General features: G+C 34.1%; 2 protein-coding genes across 2 annotated transcripts; both read right to left on the bottom strand.

Moving 5' to 3' along the window:
• Positions 1-6,531: 6,531 nt before the first annotated feature.
• Positions 6,532-12,465, bottom strand: nito (RNA-binding protein spenito). Its single transcript, XM_018512722.1, has 2 exons — positions 11,953-12,465; positions 6,532-8,876 (listed from the first exon to the last, which is right to left on the bottom strand). Exons 1-2 carry the CDS (start codon positions 12,075-12,077, stop codon positions 6,683-6,685), a joined length of 2,319 nt encoding a protein of 772 aa, XP_018368224.1. The 5' UTR covers positions 12,078-12,465; the 3' UTR covers positions 6,532-6,682.
• A 3,300-nt stretch (positions 12,466-15,765) lies between these two features.
• On the bottom strand, positions 15,766-19,736 carry BTBD9 (BTB (POZ) domain containing 9). Its single transcript, XM_018512724.1, has 9 exons — positions 18,944-19,736; positions 18,086-18,238; positions 17,768-17,957; positions 17,298-17,686; positions 17,079-17,216; positions 16,815-16,945; positions 16,574-16,702; positions 16,310-16,496; positions 15,766-16,231 (listed from the first exon to the last, which is right to left on the bottom strand). The coding sequence occupies exons 1-9, from the start codon at positions 19,253-19,255 to the stop codon at positions 16,046-16,048; spliced, it is 1,815 nt and encodes a 604-aa protein (XP_018368226.1). The 5' UTR covers positions 19,256-19,736; the 3' UTR covers positions 15,766-16,045.
• Positions 19,737-20,011: the final 275 nt, after the last annotated feature.

The raw sequence follows: 20,011 nt of genomic DNA on the forward strand, positions 1-20,011 counted from the left end.
GTACTCGAGGGTATTCCAATTTCGTCGCATTATTTATTAACGAACTTCTTGAGTGGAGTTAATTTTGGCAGGAAATCAGGCACTACCTTATTTTTTACAATTCTAAATATTAACTTTTCGGGAGCACACGAACAATACGTTCAGTTCTTTTTAAATTCTATTATTGCTGACAAAGGAGAAAAGCAAACGGTATTCATCATAGTACTTTTTAACTTCTTCATGCTCTTCTTTAACTAAAAGAAAAATGAAATCATTTTAAAAGCATTTATTCTTGAAAAAATTAAATCAATTCAATCGAAAACAGGTTTTGAAAAGTGTCGACTGTAAGTTTTATTGATACAGAATGTCAGCAATAATAAATGGTAAATTGATACATTTCATTTAAATAGTCACGAAACTATAGATTGTGCTCGAATCCGACAAGTTGCCAGTGTATCGGTTTTTTTTAGTAATTAAATCTCTTTGTTCAATGCAAGAAAAGGTGGAATACCTTCGTGAGACTGGAATATTTTAACGGAGTAATGCGATAATGGCGGGGAAGCGCTCATAATTTTGTTCAGGACATTTACCTGTTGTTCAACGTAGTTAGGTTTAGATTAGCAACATAAGTTTCAAAAAACAAAAATTATATACACATACACACACACACACACACACACACACATACAGATACACGGCGTCAAGAACATTCGATATTCGCTATGCGCAACTAAAGCGGCAAATATCGCAAACGAAAAAGAAAATCAGCCATTAGCTTTACTCCTAATCTTGCAACAACGCACGATCGATGTTCAATTCAAAGCAGATTTGCCTGAAAGTGTGTATTTTTGTTACGTGTACGGCAGAAAAAGAAGAGCCCAACAGCGATACGTATAATACACGTAATTTCTCTCCCCCCCCCGCACACATGTGATGACCCGTTTACACGTTCTGCGTCTCTTCCTGTTACCGATAGTGATTGTGCGCGACGTGATTACGCCGTTATCATTAAGACTTAACGAGAGCGATCCTTTCCTTTTTTTTCCTCCTCCCTCCCTTCTTTTTATAAATATAAGCTTCGATTATTTCTCAATCACGAATCTCTAGCGGCGGTTATAATTTTTGTCTATGAAAATTTGTGGAAATTGGAAATAATATATAGACTGTCTCCAATAAGATGTCTGAAATAAAAGTGTCGTCTCTGTTTTCTTTCAAGAAATATGACAGCCTTCCGGAACTGCGAACGAGAGAACGGCGGCGATCAATTTCGAGGCAATTAAAAAACTCAATTAAATTAAAGATTAAACGCAATTTCGAACCAGCTTAATCGATGATTAACTTGTAATCAATTTATTGCCTAAGGGAATAATTTAATTTTTTTAAAAAACGTAGTCAAAATGCGTAAAAAAAATTTTTAATTAGTAAAAAACCGTTTATAATAGATATCACAAATATTTTATAAACGTTTCTGTAACGTTTATTAAATAGTTTAAAAATGTATCAAATTTTTGACGTTTATTTGTTAGTGTAAAGATGATTTCTAACGTTTATTTTGAACGTAACTGTGTTACTCGGTTAATGATACAATATAATTGCTGCGTTCCATTATTTGTATAAAAATCTATAGTTACGTATATATACTATAGATTTTTAGTACGCAATAAATAACAACCAAATATTGATTTATACAAAATGTCCCAAAATTCGCGACTCAAAATATTAGCGAGAAAATGTTTGAAAAATTAAGTAAAAAAATTATTTGTAAATTTTTATTGTAAATAGATATAAGTAGAGTTTATATAAGAATTAAGGTTTTATAAATATGGTCAATATTACGCGAATTATGTTTAGATGATTACCTGTGAGTAGTGAGCACACTGAATTACACGTGCAACTTATGGATAGATGGCTATTTAAACGTAGTCTAGAATTAGCTACATTTAAACCTTTATTATCTAAAAAAATTGCTGCTTGAAATAAAAATATATAAATAATTCTTTTACATAATTTTTCGAAAATTCTTGCTCTAATATTTTGAGAGAGAGAGTCGCGAATTTTGAGACACCCAGTCTATTATTAGGCCAAGCATGTTTTTTTATGACTTCTCATTCTTTTTCATTTGTATTCCCGTGTATACATATATATATATGTTCCTGTTGCATTTCACTGGATTCAGCCCGAAACAAAAGCTACACGGCGATACCTGCACGAACTCGTATTTTTTGCAATATTCCTGGTTTTATACCATGAATTCGATCTACATTTACTGCTGAAAGGAGATCATTGTAAGTTGGAAATAAAGAAAAATTATATGTTAATTATTTTAGATTGCTACCTCAGTTATTTGAATATTTATCAAAATTAGTCAGACTTATCGATTAAATGTGCTTTTGTGTGTAAATTTTTTTAAGTCAACTAGGTTAGCGTCATTAGTGAGATTAATATTTTTAATTACAAGCATGCATGACTCCGCAAACACAATAGGTATAGTGTAAGCTTTAAGAAATTAATCAATCATAATCAAATGTGAGAAGAATAATCTTCTATGGTCGGTCAATTCCTTCAGGCTTATTACACTTATTGTGTTTGTAGGGTAATACGCATCAGTGGAATCCGCTAAATAATTAAACCTACGTAAAACGTCAGAACGAAGCCACTATACTAATCATGAATGTTCCGCATCCCACGAGACTCCTTCGTTACCCTCATTTCTACCAAGGTTAACTTTCAGGTTCAACTTATTTTTCATCCTTTTTTAATTCTTAGAAGTAGAAAAAATGAAGAGTTAAATCATGATTAAAATTGAACTATGTTAATAGAAACGGTTATTAGCAGTGAATTCAGTTCAGTCTATCCGCTTGAATTGCACTCGCTTGCTCTTTTTACGCTTGAAATGGGAACGAAAGTATCCTCGAGTTTAAAAAGAGAAAGAAATAAACAAATGCAAATTGCAGAACGAATATATCTGTTCTGTATAAAAGAAAGTATTCCTTTTTAGGACGCTGTATTTCGTCTTCGTCCAGCAACTGTTGCTCCGTTGAATTATTTCCCCTTCCATCCCTCGCGTCTAACAAATTATGTAGTCTACTTTTAATTATTTTGAAATAATAAATATTTATTTGTGCTATAAAAATGATGTCGATAAATTTTATCAGTAAATCAATTATAAGTATCGCAATCATTTTCGCCCGCGGCCGAATCTATTTTGTCAAGTTAGATTTAGAGATTATGTTAAAAATTATAAACGTGTTTCTCTTCTTTCCAAAACAGATATTTTTACCGCGCGTATAATTTTATATAAATTATATAAAAATTGCAACGTAAATTCGTGAGTTGTGCGAAACACCCATAAAAATAACTAGGAAGAAATTATCTTGGATCTGTGATTTATTCTTTTAATTCTTTTTTTTTTTGTTCAAATCTGGATACAGTGATCAAATAAGAGAGACGATCTCCGATCGCGAGCCTTATCCGCCTTCCGTTCCGGAATCTGAAACAGAATTTTCTTTTCTTTTTTCCTCTCTGTTTACACAGCCAGGAGCTACACGACGAAACACCGCGTAGAGCAGCCAAATCCACGCCGGGAAAGATTTGCGAGCAAAAGGCAGCACAGCACTTGACGCAAATCGGAGCCGGGTGTTAAACCACTGACGGAACTCACTTTGACTTGCCCCGCACACAGAATCGAGAGAAGATAATGAATTTCTTTAGACTCTCTCGCCCGTCACTGTGTCTTTTTATTCCTACAGTTCTTATTCTTTCTCATTATAGTTCTCCCTTCCGCGATACTACATCCAGATGCACAATTTTGTTACGTCGAGCAGACGACACAGCTATTCTTTATCGCGCGGATAATTTCGACAACAACGCGAAGTTTAAAGTTTAATTCGCGACCTTCTATCTGCTTCTCTGGGAGAATCCACAAGCCACAGAAAACACCAAAAACGTCACAAACGGTCATCGCTCTCCTTTTCCCGTACAGGCGACAATTGTATACGAATGAACGTAACAGCCTCCTACGCGAGAGAAATCGAGAAAATGATTCTTTAGCACCAAACACTTGGAATTTAACGACCTACATAGTCGCGTTTTTATAATCGTTTTCCCATCCCCCGAAATTGTCATTGCTAAACGATTGATATCACAGCACCATGTATTGTTGCACGATAAACTTCACTTAACGGAAGAAAAGATTGAATTTTATACCAAACTCGTCAAGATCGCAAGCAGTTTAATTAATATCTCAGCCACATGCATGCATTTTAATCGAGTTGTGATGGCAACGTTCTATCGATTCAACATGAAAGTCCGATATTTTATTGGCCCTCTCTAATCTGTCTAACCAAAAATTCTTTTCTTTGCATTAATTTCTTCAGATATCGTGAATGGGAGTATTCATTGGAACACTGTAATATTTAACCGATTTCCCGAGAATTTTCGAATTGTTTGATAGGTGAAAAACGGTATTAAGAAAATTGACACATTTTGTAATTTTTTTTCTCTCTACAAACTGCATCTATTTTTTATCCGTTCAAACACTAAATATACTTAACCACTGCACCTTCAATCGCATTCAAATATGGCAGGGACGCTCCTTTCTCCCGTCCGATGTCTGAAAGAAATATAAAAATATACCCTTCGGACGTCGTTTCGGATAATCGGATGTTCTCCTCCATACCGGAATACGGAGCACAATCACTTGTCTTTTTTTTTACATTTCACTGGACACATGCTCAGAGCTCAATTTCGTTAATGCCACCAGACACTGTCCTTTAGAGAAAAAACCAGTCCTCACTGAAAAAGGGATAAACTTCTGTTGACATTATGAAAACACAGATCGACAAACTTTATTTTGCAGTAAACAAATTTAAGTCTCTCTTCATAGATTTTCTCTTTTTTTTTCCTCACTGTCTTCACTATTGGGCACAGTCCAAACTTTAAGAACTTGTAACTACATTCATCACGAATTTTACTTACTGCACAATCACTTAAAAGTTATGCCACACAAAAGAAGTCTACAGAAATAAATTGATTGTGAAACGATTAATTATATAAATTTTCCATATCTCAAATATACTCTAACCCAGACCTTTCACATTTTTTTTGCCATTATGATTATAAAAAATTATATTTTTTTTGTGAGCTATAAGTGTTCTCATATCGTTATAGAGCTACGCAATGTGTTTGTTACACTTGAAATATTCTACTTTTAAGAGAACAATGTAAAATTTTTAGTAAAATAATTTAAATGTATATAGGCTTTTCAATGTATCTTAGACTTAATATTGAAAATTTACAATTATTAAAGAATCTCTGTTCTAATTTCATTAATTTAAAGCAAAAAATTTGTCGAGTGTTTAATTATTATTTTTACGTGCACATACGTGCCTCAAGAAGACATTCAATTTGCATTGACCAAGAAATCAAATCAATTATATTATAACTATATGATTGCAAATGTGAAAGAACTGTGCACATTATTATTACTAACATACGTACGTATAGTTATATAATGTATATATGTATATAATACAAATAGATCCTTCTTGTATACACTACACTTTAAACAAGTAATTATACATTACTTGTAGTAATGAGGATTACAATATTTGTAATAATATTTACTGTGGTCAATAATGATTTTGCTGATAGAAACTTTACCATTTAGTAATCGCTGCTACTTGATTAATCTAACTAGGGAACAATACCAAAGTTGTGTTTTTTGATAGAAAATAAGTACTTAATTTCTCAGCAACATCGATAATGTGCATTATATGTGTGGAGTAGTCATAATTCTGAAAAAATATATCACAAATCAAGATTACTGTACAGAACACAATATTTTCCAGTAATATTTCAAAATTGCATCATCCTCACCTATCATTAAGTTTAACAACTATACAAGAATCGTCTTTATAATAATGCGCAATAAAAATTTGTATTGCCTAATTTCGATTAGAATTTACATACGCATCCAGATTCGCATAATTTTGTGTAAATCTAGCTATTGGAGTAGATTCAAATCAACAATTAAGCATTACGAGCTTTTATTACATGTCTAATTATAGAATATAACGTTAATATACTTGGCATTCCTCAATGCGATGTACACTCGTATAAAAAAAGTATCAAAGTATTACGATGCTGTCTGTAATCGTATGAGATTAACTCGTGTCTGGAAGCCAGTAGAAAACGAAATACTTACTCGATCAAAAAACACAAGTTCTCCTTCTCACAAGTCCTGTACATTGTTTCGCATAAGAGGCTTGTCCACTATGATCATTTGGCGAGGGAACGTATTCTTAAAAATGGACTGAATGAAAAACACGATATTTTAATTAATATAATTATTCGTTTATATAATTTGATGTCTAAAAAAAATACTGTAAAATGAAGAAAAATTCCCAATTTTTTTCACATAAAGTATTTACCGCCAAAAATCTCTACACTTCAGATTAGACTGTGTGTAGCACAATTTTCAAAATACTGATTTGCGATGCTAATTTTATATGGAAAAAATTAAAAATTTTCCTTCATTCTACAGTATTTTTTTATTTTTTTAATAAACAATGTACTTCCCATTCAATCCATTTTGAAACAAACATTTTCTTGTTAAATGATCAAAGTAGAAAAGCTCTTAGGAGCTGTATGTTAAAGAATCTTTGCACTTACGATGTAGAAAATACGGACACAAAAGACGATATTAGGCGCTACCCCCCTTGACCACTACGATTACCAAGTGGTCTTCCTTAAGACTCTCTTCGCTTAAACTAGGACATGTGCGTTTCAAAAGTTCCGTCGAGAATGCACAGGGTGGAAAGGCGTAGAGCACACCAGTGCCTTCCGTGTCCTTATTCAGCAACGATATTACACCGGCAGCTTCCTTCTGCTTCAGATAGGAGACGAGATTGCGCAGTGGTCGTGTCTGGACATTAGCGTCGTCATTCGTAATCGCGGTGCTTGAGCCAGCCAAACCAAGGAAGATAGCATGCGAACTCGACGTTTGAATTCGTTTAGACACGTCGTCCAACTTAGGTTGATCAAGACGTAATCGTTGCGTAATGCGCAACATGTGCTTACCCTCTTCATCCTTCATTAGAGAATCGATTATTTCCGTCTCCCCATCAGTCAGATGAAATTTGGCTGGAAACAACGAGTTCTTTAGTATCAACGCGCCTTGCCAAACTGCGATTGACTTGCGTGCAACATCTGGTAAGGTGCGGGAAGTCGACAGCATGCCAGTACGAGCGTTCTCCGAATCTGAATCAGAGTCCATTTGTCGTCTACGCGGTGAACGTGATCTTGATCTATCGACTCCTGGTTCGCGCGAGAGCGATCTTCTCAGACCACGTGGTGCCTCGTATTCCAATTCAGGCGGAGGTCTTCTATTAGACCAGTCGGCTTCGTCGCGTATATAACCGTCAGGATATGACCCTCTGTAACCACCTCGAGTGCTTCCTCTCCTGTCATGCCATGGGGCGTTACCTCTACCGCCTCGGAAGCCCCTCGGTCCGTAACCGAACTCACCGTCAGGCCCGTAAGGATCATACGGAGATTCGTAGTCAACTGGGCGTGGTCTGAACTCATTGTTATCCTCGGGATACGATCTAGGCTTGAAACCGAAGCCCGGTGTCACGTCAGCAAAATCTACTCTCAATCTGCGCTCCGGCCCACCTAAAGGGAAGCCACGCATTTCCTTAACTGCAGCCTGAGCGGCGTCGATTGAATCATAAAGAATATAAGCATTACTGTCGCCCTTGATATAATCGATCTTTTTTATCGCACCAAATCGATCAAATTCGCGTTCAAGCTGTGGTACGGAAGTCCATGGTCCAAGACCGCCCACCCATATCCGAGTTGTTGGCGTTGCCTTACCGTAGCCGATTTTACATTGAAACTTACCGATGTATTGACCCGATAATTCTACCTTACATCGATGAGCCATGTCTAAGGTTTGGAAGCGCACGAAAGCGTATGCATTACCAGTACCGGGAGGTGGACGCTTTATATCGATGTCGTCCACAATGCCATACTTGCTGAAAATACGACGTAACTCCTCTTCCGTGATATTAATCTCCAGATTACCGGCGAACAGAGTTCTAGTAGCTAGAGGGTCATCCTCCGGCGACACGTGATGCAAATAATTGGGAAACTTGTCTTTCTTGTTTTCCACTCGTTCGAATCCGTGTACCGGATGACGCATCATCATATGGCGCGGCGGTCCATAGTGATGGGGTGGTCCTGGGTGAACGTGCGGCGGTCCATGAGGGTGTATGGGTGGTCGGACAAATTCGTGATGCGGCGGCGGGATGGTCTCGCGGCGCATCTCCCGATGAGGAGGTAGACCCACTGGTGGTCCGTACACACGCTCGTATCTCTCGATAGGTCTGTGTCGATCTGTAGGCCCCGGAGATCGGGCGTAGTACCTCTCGTAATCCGGCGGTGTGATAGATCGCGGACGACGGTAGGTTTCCGGTCTATCGTACACCGGCTCTACCAGGGCCAGTTTGTCGTACATGATGATACGCGGTTTCGCGTGTTTAGCATCGCGGGCGTCCTCCGAGTTACGGAAACACACATAGGCGACACGTTCGTCTGGTTCGTGCGAGATCTGGATGGAGAACTCCCCGAATTTTTTGTATTCCCTGTACAGAGTATCCTTGATCACCTCGTCACTGGCCTTTGGATGGATGGCGCTGACGCAGAGCACCTTGTAGCTGTAGGGTCGCTCCCGCGGCACGTCGCGCGACGCGCGTAAATACTCGTCGCGATGGGAACTGGATTCAACGTAGCGAGCGTGAGACGATGCTCTCGTGGGCGGACTGGGACTTCTGGCTCCTCGGCTTCGTCGTCGAATCCTTTCCGGACTGATCCGTTCGTCGCTGGAATCATCGTATCTAGAAATTACGAGATGCAGTTTAACAGTACAGTTTACTTAAATTAAAAATTGTAAAAGTTCACACAAAAATTTTCAGGGTTGGAAAAGTTTATAAAAGTAACTCATTATCTTTTTTTCTGAAAAATGACTCAATACCGTTACTCGTTACTGACCCTTTTTTAAAATAGTGTAAAATTATCTTGGTCACTAATTGAGACCAGTTCAACACGAAATCTATATAGCGGTTATAATGATTATAGTTAATCGCGACATAGTCAAACATAATATTTTTTTCTTTTGAAACTCGCTTATGTACGTTCCATATACACTTTATCGTATGTATACAAAATAACGATAAAAGTAAACAATCATATTCGTTATCGTTATCCAAAAAAGTAACCGTGTTAACGTTACAAATAAGGAAATGTAACGTAGTTAGTCATTACTAAAAAAAAGAATAATTGTAATGGTCATATTACTAGTAATATGTTACTTCCGAACCTTGAAAATATTATGTGTGCACCTTGACCGAATATGGCCCCCTTCATTCATTTGTAGCAGCATAATATAGTATATAATCAGGAGTGAGCAAAATACTCAAAAAATTGTAATTAAATACAAAATACAAAATACTTTCAATAAAATAAAAATATATTTAAATACGTATTTTAAATATATATATTGTATTTTAAATACTGCCCACTTTTGGCTGAGATACAACGCTAGAGATTATTGTTCACCAAATGTAAACGAGAATAAATGACGCATTATGCAAATCATGCGTGAAATGAAACGCACTTTAGATTGAGTCAACAATGGTGCGATTTTAACTTTAATAAAAAAATTTTTTACATAATTTAAATGTATTTAAAAAATATTTACAAATTTAAAATAAAAAATACTAAAAAAAAGTATTTAAATGCAAAATATAAAATATTCTCAAAAAGTGTTCAAATACGAAATACAAAATACAAAAGTGTATTTAAATACGCATTTTAAATACTTTCGAATACTACCCACACCCCTGCGTATAATACACGCACACATAGCAAAACTACTTATCAAAGACCTGTTCTTTTTGGTTGAACTTTTGCACCAGTTGATCTTTCTTCCTTTTCTCTTCAGGAGGAAAGAAGAGGAAGAAAGATGAACTGGTGCAAAAGTTCAGCCAAAAAGAACAGGCCTCAAGTTACATCTGTAATAATTGTAATGAAATCTATTCGTAAGCATCGAAATGGGACGATATTAAAGTACCGAATACTCTCTAAGCTCTTTGAAGTTGAATCTCACTCTAAGAATGAAAATTAAGTTAACCTTGAAAAGAGTGACTCAATTTTCAATCTTTAAGAGTGAGATTTCACTCTTTAGAGTGAGATTCATCCCATAGTTTTAGAGTGTAACAAAAGTCGATCAAATAATAAAAAAATTACAAAAATTCACACCTCTAATTGTAAGTTTTCTTTAAGATTCCTTACGTATTAAAAATACTAGGATTATTACTTTTGATAACTTCGAAGCTTTAAAAGAACTTTCAAATTCCGAACCTTTGAAGTTGGTGCTTCGAAGCTTTGAGCTTTGAATTTTTTAAGGAGGTTATAAGGCAAATGCAATATGTTAAAAACTACTTGAAAAAATTACAGACTATTCTAAATTTTATTTAATAATAAAACAAAAAAAAATAGAAACAATTGACCATCTGGATCAAAAGTTATTTAAATAAGTAGTAATATTTTTTAAATTTGTACTCTAATATAAATATATGAAAATGTATTATAAAATAATGATAAAAATCTCAATTTTTTTATATAAATACTCTAGGAATTCAACAATATTTTTGTAAAGTTATCTTGAGATGCAGACATTAATTGTTCAGTAAATAAATAAAATTTGTTATTTGTTATAAACTAATGGTGAATCTCAATGAAACTTTGCATAAGTCATGTTTAGTACTTAATATATTTATATAAAAACATTTAGATTTTTCTTATTATTTTAACAATTTTTGTTTATAACAATAAAACTAATAACAAATAAAATAAATAACCTATAAAAATGTGTTGCTCAATAAAACCAGAATGTTATGAACACAACTTTCACATGTATGTAGTTTGTTTAAAGCGAAAATATTAATATATGTGTTTTATGCCCTTACAATCTCCTTAAAGGATGATATTTCATTTGTGCGTTTTTGTTGTACGACAAATTTTTCCAGCCTATTGATTAACTATGGGATAGAGAGATCTGAAGGCCTCTCTGTTCTGTACACATTTACCGTACGACAAAAACGCACAAATGAAATAGCACCCAAAGCCTGGAAGCATCTAAAAGCATCTAGAGAGTTCAAAGATATAGTAGAGGTTATTTTCGAAAATTGGGATTCTTTCAAAGATTCAAAATTACAAAGTTGTAAAAAGTAACAATATTTAATGAGTCCTAATACTATTTAATAAGCCTTAGTATTTAACATATCTTAAAAAGAACATGGATATGTGAATTTCTGTAATTTTCTACTTCAAAGATATTCGAAATTAATTTCCAAAATTCGAATTCTTTCGAATCTTCGAAATCAAAAGTAACAGCCTTCATATTTTATACGTCTCGAAGAAAACTCGAACGTATGAATTTTTGCAATTTTCCGAAGAGGGGTTCAGAGTTAATTTCGAAAATACGAATTCTTTTAAAGCTTCATAGTAAAAAAAACAACCTTAAATACCAATAAAGATACACGTTTCGCCAGCTGTAGTCGCTGTAGTGACTGAATGAAGAGTAATTCACTCGGCGCAAAACGCCATACACACTCGTACACACACATGCACACACGGGCGCGTAACGCATCACCTACGTGCGCAGAACAATAGCGACGAAAAAAAAAAAGAAAATCCACGTCATTGATGCTATGTATCAGATCAACAATTATAATTACACAGAACAACAATCTCGGCGTCGCGAGACGAGGGGAGGGGAGGGGGAAAAAAAGAGGATTAAACGCGGAAGGATCGAGCGGGACTTGTTTGGCCAAGAGAAGACGCCGCGTGAAGTTGCCACCGGAGAGATACGCGAGGGAGTTTTTCGTTCGACGTCGCGAGATATCTTACCGTCCCATGGAAGAGCGGCTTCGCTTAACACGAGGAGGCGGGGGATCACGACTCGAGCTCCTCTTCATGTTGTTGCGGATCTTGACTGTGATTTTGTGCCGATCGTCCCGCGGAATCCCAATCATCAACGCTGCTTGCTGCTTGCACCGCAGCTCGACGTGGAACAAGAGAAAAGAATGTGATACGCGGAACAGAGATGTGAAAGAAGGAAAAGGAGGAGAAGGAAAGACGAGCGAGAGCGAAATCCAAGGCTTTGCTAGAAAACCGCTTTTTTTTTCCTCGGAGGAGGACTATCTCTCCGATGCACGCTGTACCTCGCCTGTTCGCGATGCACAGAGCGAACAAAATGGCGCTCAATCGCGCCTGTTGTTACCGTCACCGTCGTCGCCGCCGTCACTGGCGCCACCGTCGCCGCGCGTGGCTTCCGCTCGTGACAACTTCCGAGCGCGCGATTTTACAACTCATTTCGATCTGAAAGAAAAAGGGAAAAAAATCACGTGGCCCAGAGTTGGGCAGAATACATAATTAAAATATTTGAAATACAAAATACTTTGAAATGTTTCATTTAAAATATACAATACTTTTTTTTTAACTCTTTATTATGATAATATATAATGTTTAACTTCTGCAATAAAGCTAAGCGCTACGACATTGCGAGGAAACTTTATTTCGCTTGCATTAGTTTTTACAAGAGGCAGTAATTCTTATTTCTTTCTAACATTCACTCTTTAATTAGACAGAGCATTAATACACATCATTAAAGTATTTAAAATACAAAATACTGTCAATCTTAGTATTTGAAATATAAAATACTTTCATGTGAACTTTAAACAGAAGTATTTAAATTGTGCCCAACGTTGACAAGGCCTAATGAGAATAAAATGTCTTACTTTATTTTTATATCTTTGTTTTTGACAATTCTAATTTACATCGCCACTGAAATTAAGAAGCCGCTTTCGGCAATATTGTTAAAAATGAATAAAATTTACGTTAATTATATTTCTAATGTATATCTATTTTTAAAATACGACTTTTATCGTATTCCTCCCATTAATTTTGCTGATAACAATCGAATAAATATTCGTATATTTGTGAAATAAATTTTTCTTACGCAATAGTTGTAAATTCATCCATTATTAAAAGAAAAAGTGAAAAGAATTTATTTCGCTACACAAATTATTTCGATATAAAAATTATTCGTTTATTGTTAGCAAAATTTAATGTGAGAAACACATTAAATTTTAAAGATAGACACACCTTAGAAGATAAAATTTACGTCAATTTTATGTATTTTTAACAATATTGCCGAAGTGGCCTTTTAATTTACAGCAGCAATGCAAAGAAAAACAGGATGTCCAGCGATAGTTAATCAATTCAAAAACAATTTCAGGACATTCTAGGTAAAAATCCTGGTTCTTTCAGGTCAATTTTCATTAGTTAATTAATTTTTATTGATTCGCGCAAAATATATGAGTAGACTTTCAAAATGCATTTTGTCTAAAATTTAATTTTTTGAGTTAGAGATGGCATAGTGTTCAGTGTTGAAAGATGCATATTTTAAGCTACTAAGATTTTCTGAAAGCATTTTTTCAACAATTTATATGCTGAAAAAAGTCTAGACATTCGAAGTGCACTATGTCGTTTAAGTAGAAACAAACAAGATACATTTGTTTAATATTATTATAAACAGTTTAGCAATTTTGTTTTACATCTTACTGATCGACATCAACTGTTATTTTCTGTAAGGCGCGTGGTTTCCTTGCGGCTTTCCTTCTCGTTTTCTAAAAAATTTTCGACAAAATGCATTTTGAAAGTCTGCTCCTCATATGCTTTATATTCAAATTAGAATCCTATATGATGAATTTTAATTAAAACGCAAATAAATCTGGAACAATATTATTTAATGCTTTATAAATAATAAACGGACATTCAACGCAAACGATAATCTCTCTGCTATATTCTTTTTATAATTGTAGACATTAATTCAAAGTTTTCTATTAGTAACTTGCCTTATTGCATCTTTAAACGAGGACTTATACCCAAACAATACTTTTCTTTTTATTAAACTGTCACAAACATCACCTTATAAAATTATTAATTTATTGGCGCTTCATTAAATTATTAATCTAATTTTTAATGTCCCCGCAGTTGCTTTTAAAGCTTCGTCTAACTAAAATTATCACAAAATTTATCGTACGTATTTCTTGTGCACGCGCGGAAAATGTTTCTTCTTTCTTTTTTCGTAATCTGATTTTTTTCAATGAAAGAACGACACAAATTTCAAGTCAGTCCTGAAATTGTAGGAGTTTTTCAAGATACATTAAATTCCAGGATAGTTCCAGGATTCAAGGACATTCAAGAATAGCTGGACACTCTGAAAAAGAAAGAGAAGAATTGGTGAGTAAGAATAGTCGATGGATGATCAAAATAATGCTCAACAAGTCAAAAGTTCTAAAATATTCGAATTTTATTAATCGTTGCAATTAAACTTTCGTATAATTTATTATAATCAAATTTTCAAGATGTTCTACATTCGATATATGTAGACTAGAAAAATAATATTATTTGTACGTATGTACACAAGATTAAGTTTGCAAATTTCTACAAAAAAAATACTTGTACAACAAGAAAATACTGTAGAACCAGACACCACTATTTTAACAGAGTACTGATAATAGGTAATCGCGTGCTTATAAAATATTTGGTAACATAGAATAACTTATAAAGATAGTTTCTATACCTATATAAAACAATTCACAGCAGCTGCCAATTTATAATCACGTTTAGTTCGTTTGTCATGATGCTTTAGAGTAAAATATTTGAGAATATTGCTAACATTGGAGACAGACAATCTTAATTCATTTTAGAATCATAATCATATGTATTCGATTGATAGTCTTCTTTGACTTTAATACACTTGATATTAATAAATTAACGTTTCTTGGATAAATTAGTGCAGTACATCATTTTACAAAAGATAAGGCAAAGAGAAATTGAAAATTTGACAAACAAACGAGTACATACGAGCAAAATCTAAGATCCGTATTCAGAATGCGCTTTTATCGATGAAAGCGCGCTTTTATCTTTGAAATTCTATTAACATGCGTAACGTAAAGTATAGCGCACTAACATCGTTGTAAGCGCGTTCTGAATATGGGCCTAAATATATTTACAGATATTTATATCTTAATTAATAGTATATAAAATATAACATAATTATATAATATCAACATATGTAATATAATATATAATCACTACATATTATATTATAATATGTAACATAAATAATTGTATATTATATATTGTATATTGTATGTAATATTATATAATATATGTAACGCACATATTATATTATTGAATTAATATATTATTTTATAATACAAAGTTTGATTACATTTAGTATAATTTAGTGTAATTAGAATCGATCTCGTATTTATTGTTCGATTATAAGTGTGTTTGGGGAAACGCCATTAACGCTATTTGTGTCATTCTATCCTCGTTTTGCGTCTAATAAACAATGAGGATAGAATGACACAGTGTCTCCCAGAACGCACTCTTTATGACATATTTTATTGTTTTATCCAGAGCAATTGATATTTAAAAAGTAAGAAAAGTTTTGCAAGCAATACCAAAAATTTTATATTTTTAAAAAAGATATATTATGTAACAACATATTTTTAAATATTAATAATTTCATCACATATAAAAATAAGATTATATATATATATACTAAAATAGAAAGTAAAAATAAATATTGAAATAAAACTTTATTATAGTATTACAGATATTAAGCATTTGTGTAAAAGATGGCTAGTTATATCGCTAATTAAAATTGGCAGTTGCTACGTGTATAATTTATACTTTTAAAGTCATTGGCGTGATGATAAAAATTAAAACTCGTAACAAGAAAACGAGGTGACTAATTACAATCTTATATTGGATAATTATTATTGAACAGTCTTAAAAGTTGCATTGAGGTCACTCGACGAATTGTTTACATTCATCTAGCTTACATAACAAGAGCAGCAACTACAAAATAATCGTCAGAGCTGTTACTCATGTTTCATCGTCTTATGCAGACTCTTTATTTTAATTACGATTCATCACTATCAATGTGAACCGCTTCTGTGGCTACCTCGGGAAGAGGCGGAGGAGGAAGAGGAAGTATAGAATTATTACCATCCGATGATGTTGACGTTTGTGCTTCTTTGTCCGTTGGCGATTTTGAATTCTTATCATCTACTTGCGCTGGACATTCCAAGTGAACGCAATGAAACACCTGCAAACAATCTGATTATTTATCTGTTACATCCCATAAAAAAACATATCGAAATAAATAATCTAATTAGATACAAACCTCATTTGCAGTATTGTGAACACCCATTATTTTTATAAAAACTACTGGACGGGGCGGAAAACGTATCGTCTGCCAAGATTTACAGGTTTCCTCACTCTTATCAGCGACTGATACCCAATTCCAGGAATTGCCTGACACTTCTATGTAATATGAGTAGGAGCGATCATCACAATCCCAAAGTAGTAATCTGTTGAAAATAGTTAGAGTTAGAGAGTTAATTACAGTGACATGATACATAAGCACACAAATATGTAGAAATCATACCGCATTGATCCTATCATATATGGCTGGCCTAATTGTACTAAAATAGATCCCGAACCAAGTTGATGGCACGTATAACCACTATCCCAATCGTAATTAGATGTGTCTCCATTTAATAAATTATTACGTGACCTAAGATTTAAAAAGTAAAGTTTGAAAAAAGATAGGTATATTATATATGTGTGTGTGTGTGTGTGTGTGTGTATTAGATATGATTTTATAGAAGATAGTAAAATTTGCTTACCTACTCACACCTTCAATGACACACGCGCTTCGCATGGTAGTAGCAATGTTTTTGGTGGGTACAATGAAGCCTTGTAAAATTTTCTCTGTATGATTTGTATAATATGCTTCAAAGTCAACAAGATGAAAAACCTATTAAACAAGAACAAATTTCAACATAGAATTAATAAATCAAATTAATCTACACACACACAAATGTATATATATATATACACACATACAATGTAATATTTATATTAAAATATTGATAGTCCAGAAAACTCACCTTATTTACTGTATTATTTGTTCCTACAATACGAATATAAAGCACTACCCTTGGTTCAAAATATAAATACTGCCAACTGCGACAATAGTAATCTTTGTAATTGACAAGCATGATCCAATCCTTTTGATTCATAGATCCCTTTAATAAAATATCATATTAAAATAGTAAGATAAAAAAGATCTGTCTATTTATTACATTATTGTTGCAAAATATTCGTACCTCTATATAATAAGAATAAGATCGCAAATCTAAATCCCATAATAACATTTTTATATGATTTATAATATACTGTGATCCTAATTTAATGAGAATTCCATACTCTTCCGTGTTAGATATGGTATGCCTTGTGTAACCACGTTCCATATCATAATTGTGAACATCACCATTAAGTAGGTAGCTACGCATTTCTCCTTGTAATACTTGAGCATCAAGAGACGAATCAGCAACATTTTCATCGATGAGCAAATGGCCACGATACGGAAGTTCCGAATCGGGTGTTTGCGTCTGTACAGCGATTGCATCCAACAGTGCGTCTGGCGATATTAATTGAGACGGTCTTACTACACTTAGAAGATCCGACAGTGGAATCAGACTCAATCTGAGTTGAGCTGTAAAAATCAATTGTGTTTAAATAGCTTCATATTTTGAAAAAGAAACATTGCTTAATCATTGAATTATACGAAAATTACCTAGTACTTCAGTTGAATCAACATCGGGGTTGTTATTAACCCACGATCGTACAGCTGAAAAAATTTCTATTTCCGGCGCGCAGAAGGAATCTCTGGAGATCAATTCAGTTAGAGCAGCCGAACTCAAATGTAGAAAACTCTCATGTTGTACAACTTCGGATGCATGCACGTCCATGTATTCGAAGCAAACCTGAATTTGAGAGAGAGAATCACATAAATGCTAATTAATAAATTATCATAGATTTTAATTACATATATAAGTTACAATATATACATTAGGCGGAAGTTACGGAATAAGGATGCATATACAATACTAACGTTAGTTAGAAATTCCATATGATATAAAAATGCAGTATCCAGAATTGAACATATATTCTTTATGTTTAATATCTCTTTAAGGTAATCAGATATAGCTGATTCTAAATCCATAAATCCATATAAATGCGCTAAAGCTAGGATATCAAGAATGACCTGTAACAAAGAAAATCAAAGTAAAATAAAAAATAGATAATTTTACATCCTTAAATAATGAATTCAGTCATTTGCATTACATTAGATCAGTGCGCATTAAAAAAACTGTTTTATCTAAATGCAGTACCATAATAATTTTGTATTTGTATTATTTGAGATTAAAGTTAATCTTACATTGATGAAACTGGGTCTTGTGCCTTTTTTATCAATGAAGATTAATTTTAATCTTGGTTTAACATACTTTTTATCTTTTCTTAGTTCTCAAAATAAGGAAACGATAAAGAATAATTAAAACTGAGATTAAAGTTAATCTGCATTGGTAAAAAATAGACATTAGTCTTCACTAATCTTTAGTAGTTGCTTTCTAATTACTTCAAAACTTAGATAATTCTCATTTGACGTCATAATTCAGTTAAATGCAAATTCCCTTTCACTGTGACAAATAAAATACAACTGAGTTTTTATTTACAATCTGTATAAGCCAAAGACCATATGCTTACCGAAATGTTCACTCGCATTAAAAATAAGATTATAAACCTATATTATTACACCATAATTTTGTCGTCAAAGAAAGCAAGTAATAACATTATTAACTCAGTATAAAATACACAACTTCAGACTCAGTATCACTTATGCAAAAATAAAAAGCAACTAGTGTAATTCAAGTGACTAAATTCGCTAAAAGATGATTCAAAAGAGCGTTACCTCATCCCGCTCGTTAGTGAGAGACATGCGGCCGGTATAAATGTACTTGAGCAAGCCTTTGAAAGCGTGCAGCGATGATACAGTTAATTCTATTTCACTCTGGGTCGACTCCTTCATGCCTCCAAACAACAGAGCACGAAAGTATTCGCTACGTGCGGCAAGAATAAGCTTGTGGCAACGGAATTTTTGACCTGCCACTACTAGAGTTACATCTGCATACTCTTCAGACAGGTACAATGCCTCGATATCCTCAGAGACAAAGTGAATGTGATTTATCTCGCCGGACGAATTTAGATGATGATTTGAACTCATTTTCGTTGAGCACGCTTGGTACACTTGTGCCAAATTTCCCACGCTGCCGTCAAAACAGGTTACAATTGTCACAACATCAGCGACTTGTTACTCGCGTCCTCGCGTGTAACTGCGTGTTGTAACCAACGAGATTCCGCTCAACGGCTCTTCACAGAGTTCACACCAGCCGCACGTGTCGATCGCATTTAGATTAGCAGCGATACGATGCGAGAGAATAGTGTGAAAGGAGCAAAACTCGTTTACTGTGTAAGCGGGACACATATGTGTGCAAAAGTAACGTTGATCGTTGAAATTGGCGAGAATACAAACGTGTCACGTAAAAATTATTACATCTCGCACGATCTGGTGACTTGTCGAGCGAATACAACCACCTTATGTTACAGGCCTCTCCGTTTTATTCTCATAAGACGCGTAAAAGAAAGGAATTCCAGCAATTTTCACCGCCACTATTTTCTGCTATTATCACTATCGATCGAATTTTTCGAAGCCCATGTCACCGACGAGATATGTTGAAGATCGTCAACCTTGAGTAAATTTTCATAACTATCAAAAGGGCCCCCCGAGGGCTCGGTGGTAATTGAAGAGTGTTGATATTATCGACTGCTTTGGTTGTACCGACATAACACTTCATCGATGTCGGTAGTACAATTTTTTTAATTTCGAATAAAAAGTCGATAATAGTGACATCTTAAATTAATTCCTTACATTATTGTTTTGTTTTACTCGCAAACGCATATACATCTGTTCTTATCTAAT

The sequence above is a fragment of the Trachymyrmex cornetzi genome, unplaced genomic scaffold (genome assembly GCF_001594075.2).
Source record: "Trachymyrmex cornetzi isolate Tcor2-1 unplaced genomic scaffold, Tcor1.1 scaffold427, whole genome shotgun sequence".
In the NCBI taxonomy this organism is placed as follows: domain Eukaryota; kingdom Metazoa; phylum Arthropoda; class Insecta; order Hymenoptera; family Formicidae; genus Trachymyrmex; species Trachymyrmex cornetzi.

Excerpts from the sequence above, each read along its gene's own strand:
- nito (XM_018512722.1), bottom strand. The coding sequence starts at position 12,077 with ATGATTGGGATTCCGCGGGACGATCGGCACAAAATCACAGTCAAGATC. Across the intron at positions 8,877-11,952 it reads AGCCGCTCTTCCATGGGACG|ATACGATGATTCCAGCGACG; the intron begins GTAAGATATCTC and ends CGTAATTTCTAG.
- BTBD9 (XM_018512724.1), bottom strand. The coding sequence starts at position 19,255 with ATGAGTTCAAATCATCATCTAAATTCGTCCGGCGAGATAAATCACATT. Across the intron at positions 18,239-18,943 it reads TCACTAACGAGCGGGATGAG|GTCATTCTTGATATCCTAGC; the intron begins GTAACGCTCTTT and ends TCTTTGTTACAG. Across the intron at positions 16,497-16,573 it reads TATATGATAGGATCAATGCG|ATTACTACTTTGGGATTGTG; the intron begins GTATGATTTCTA and ends TATTTTCAACAG.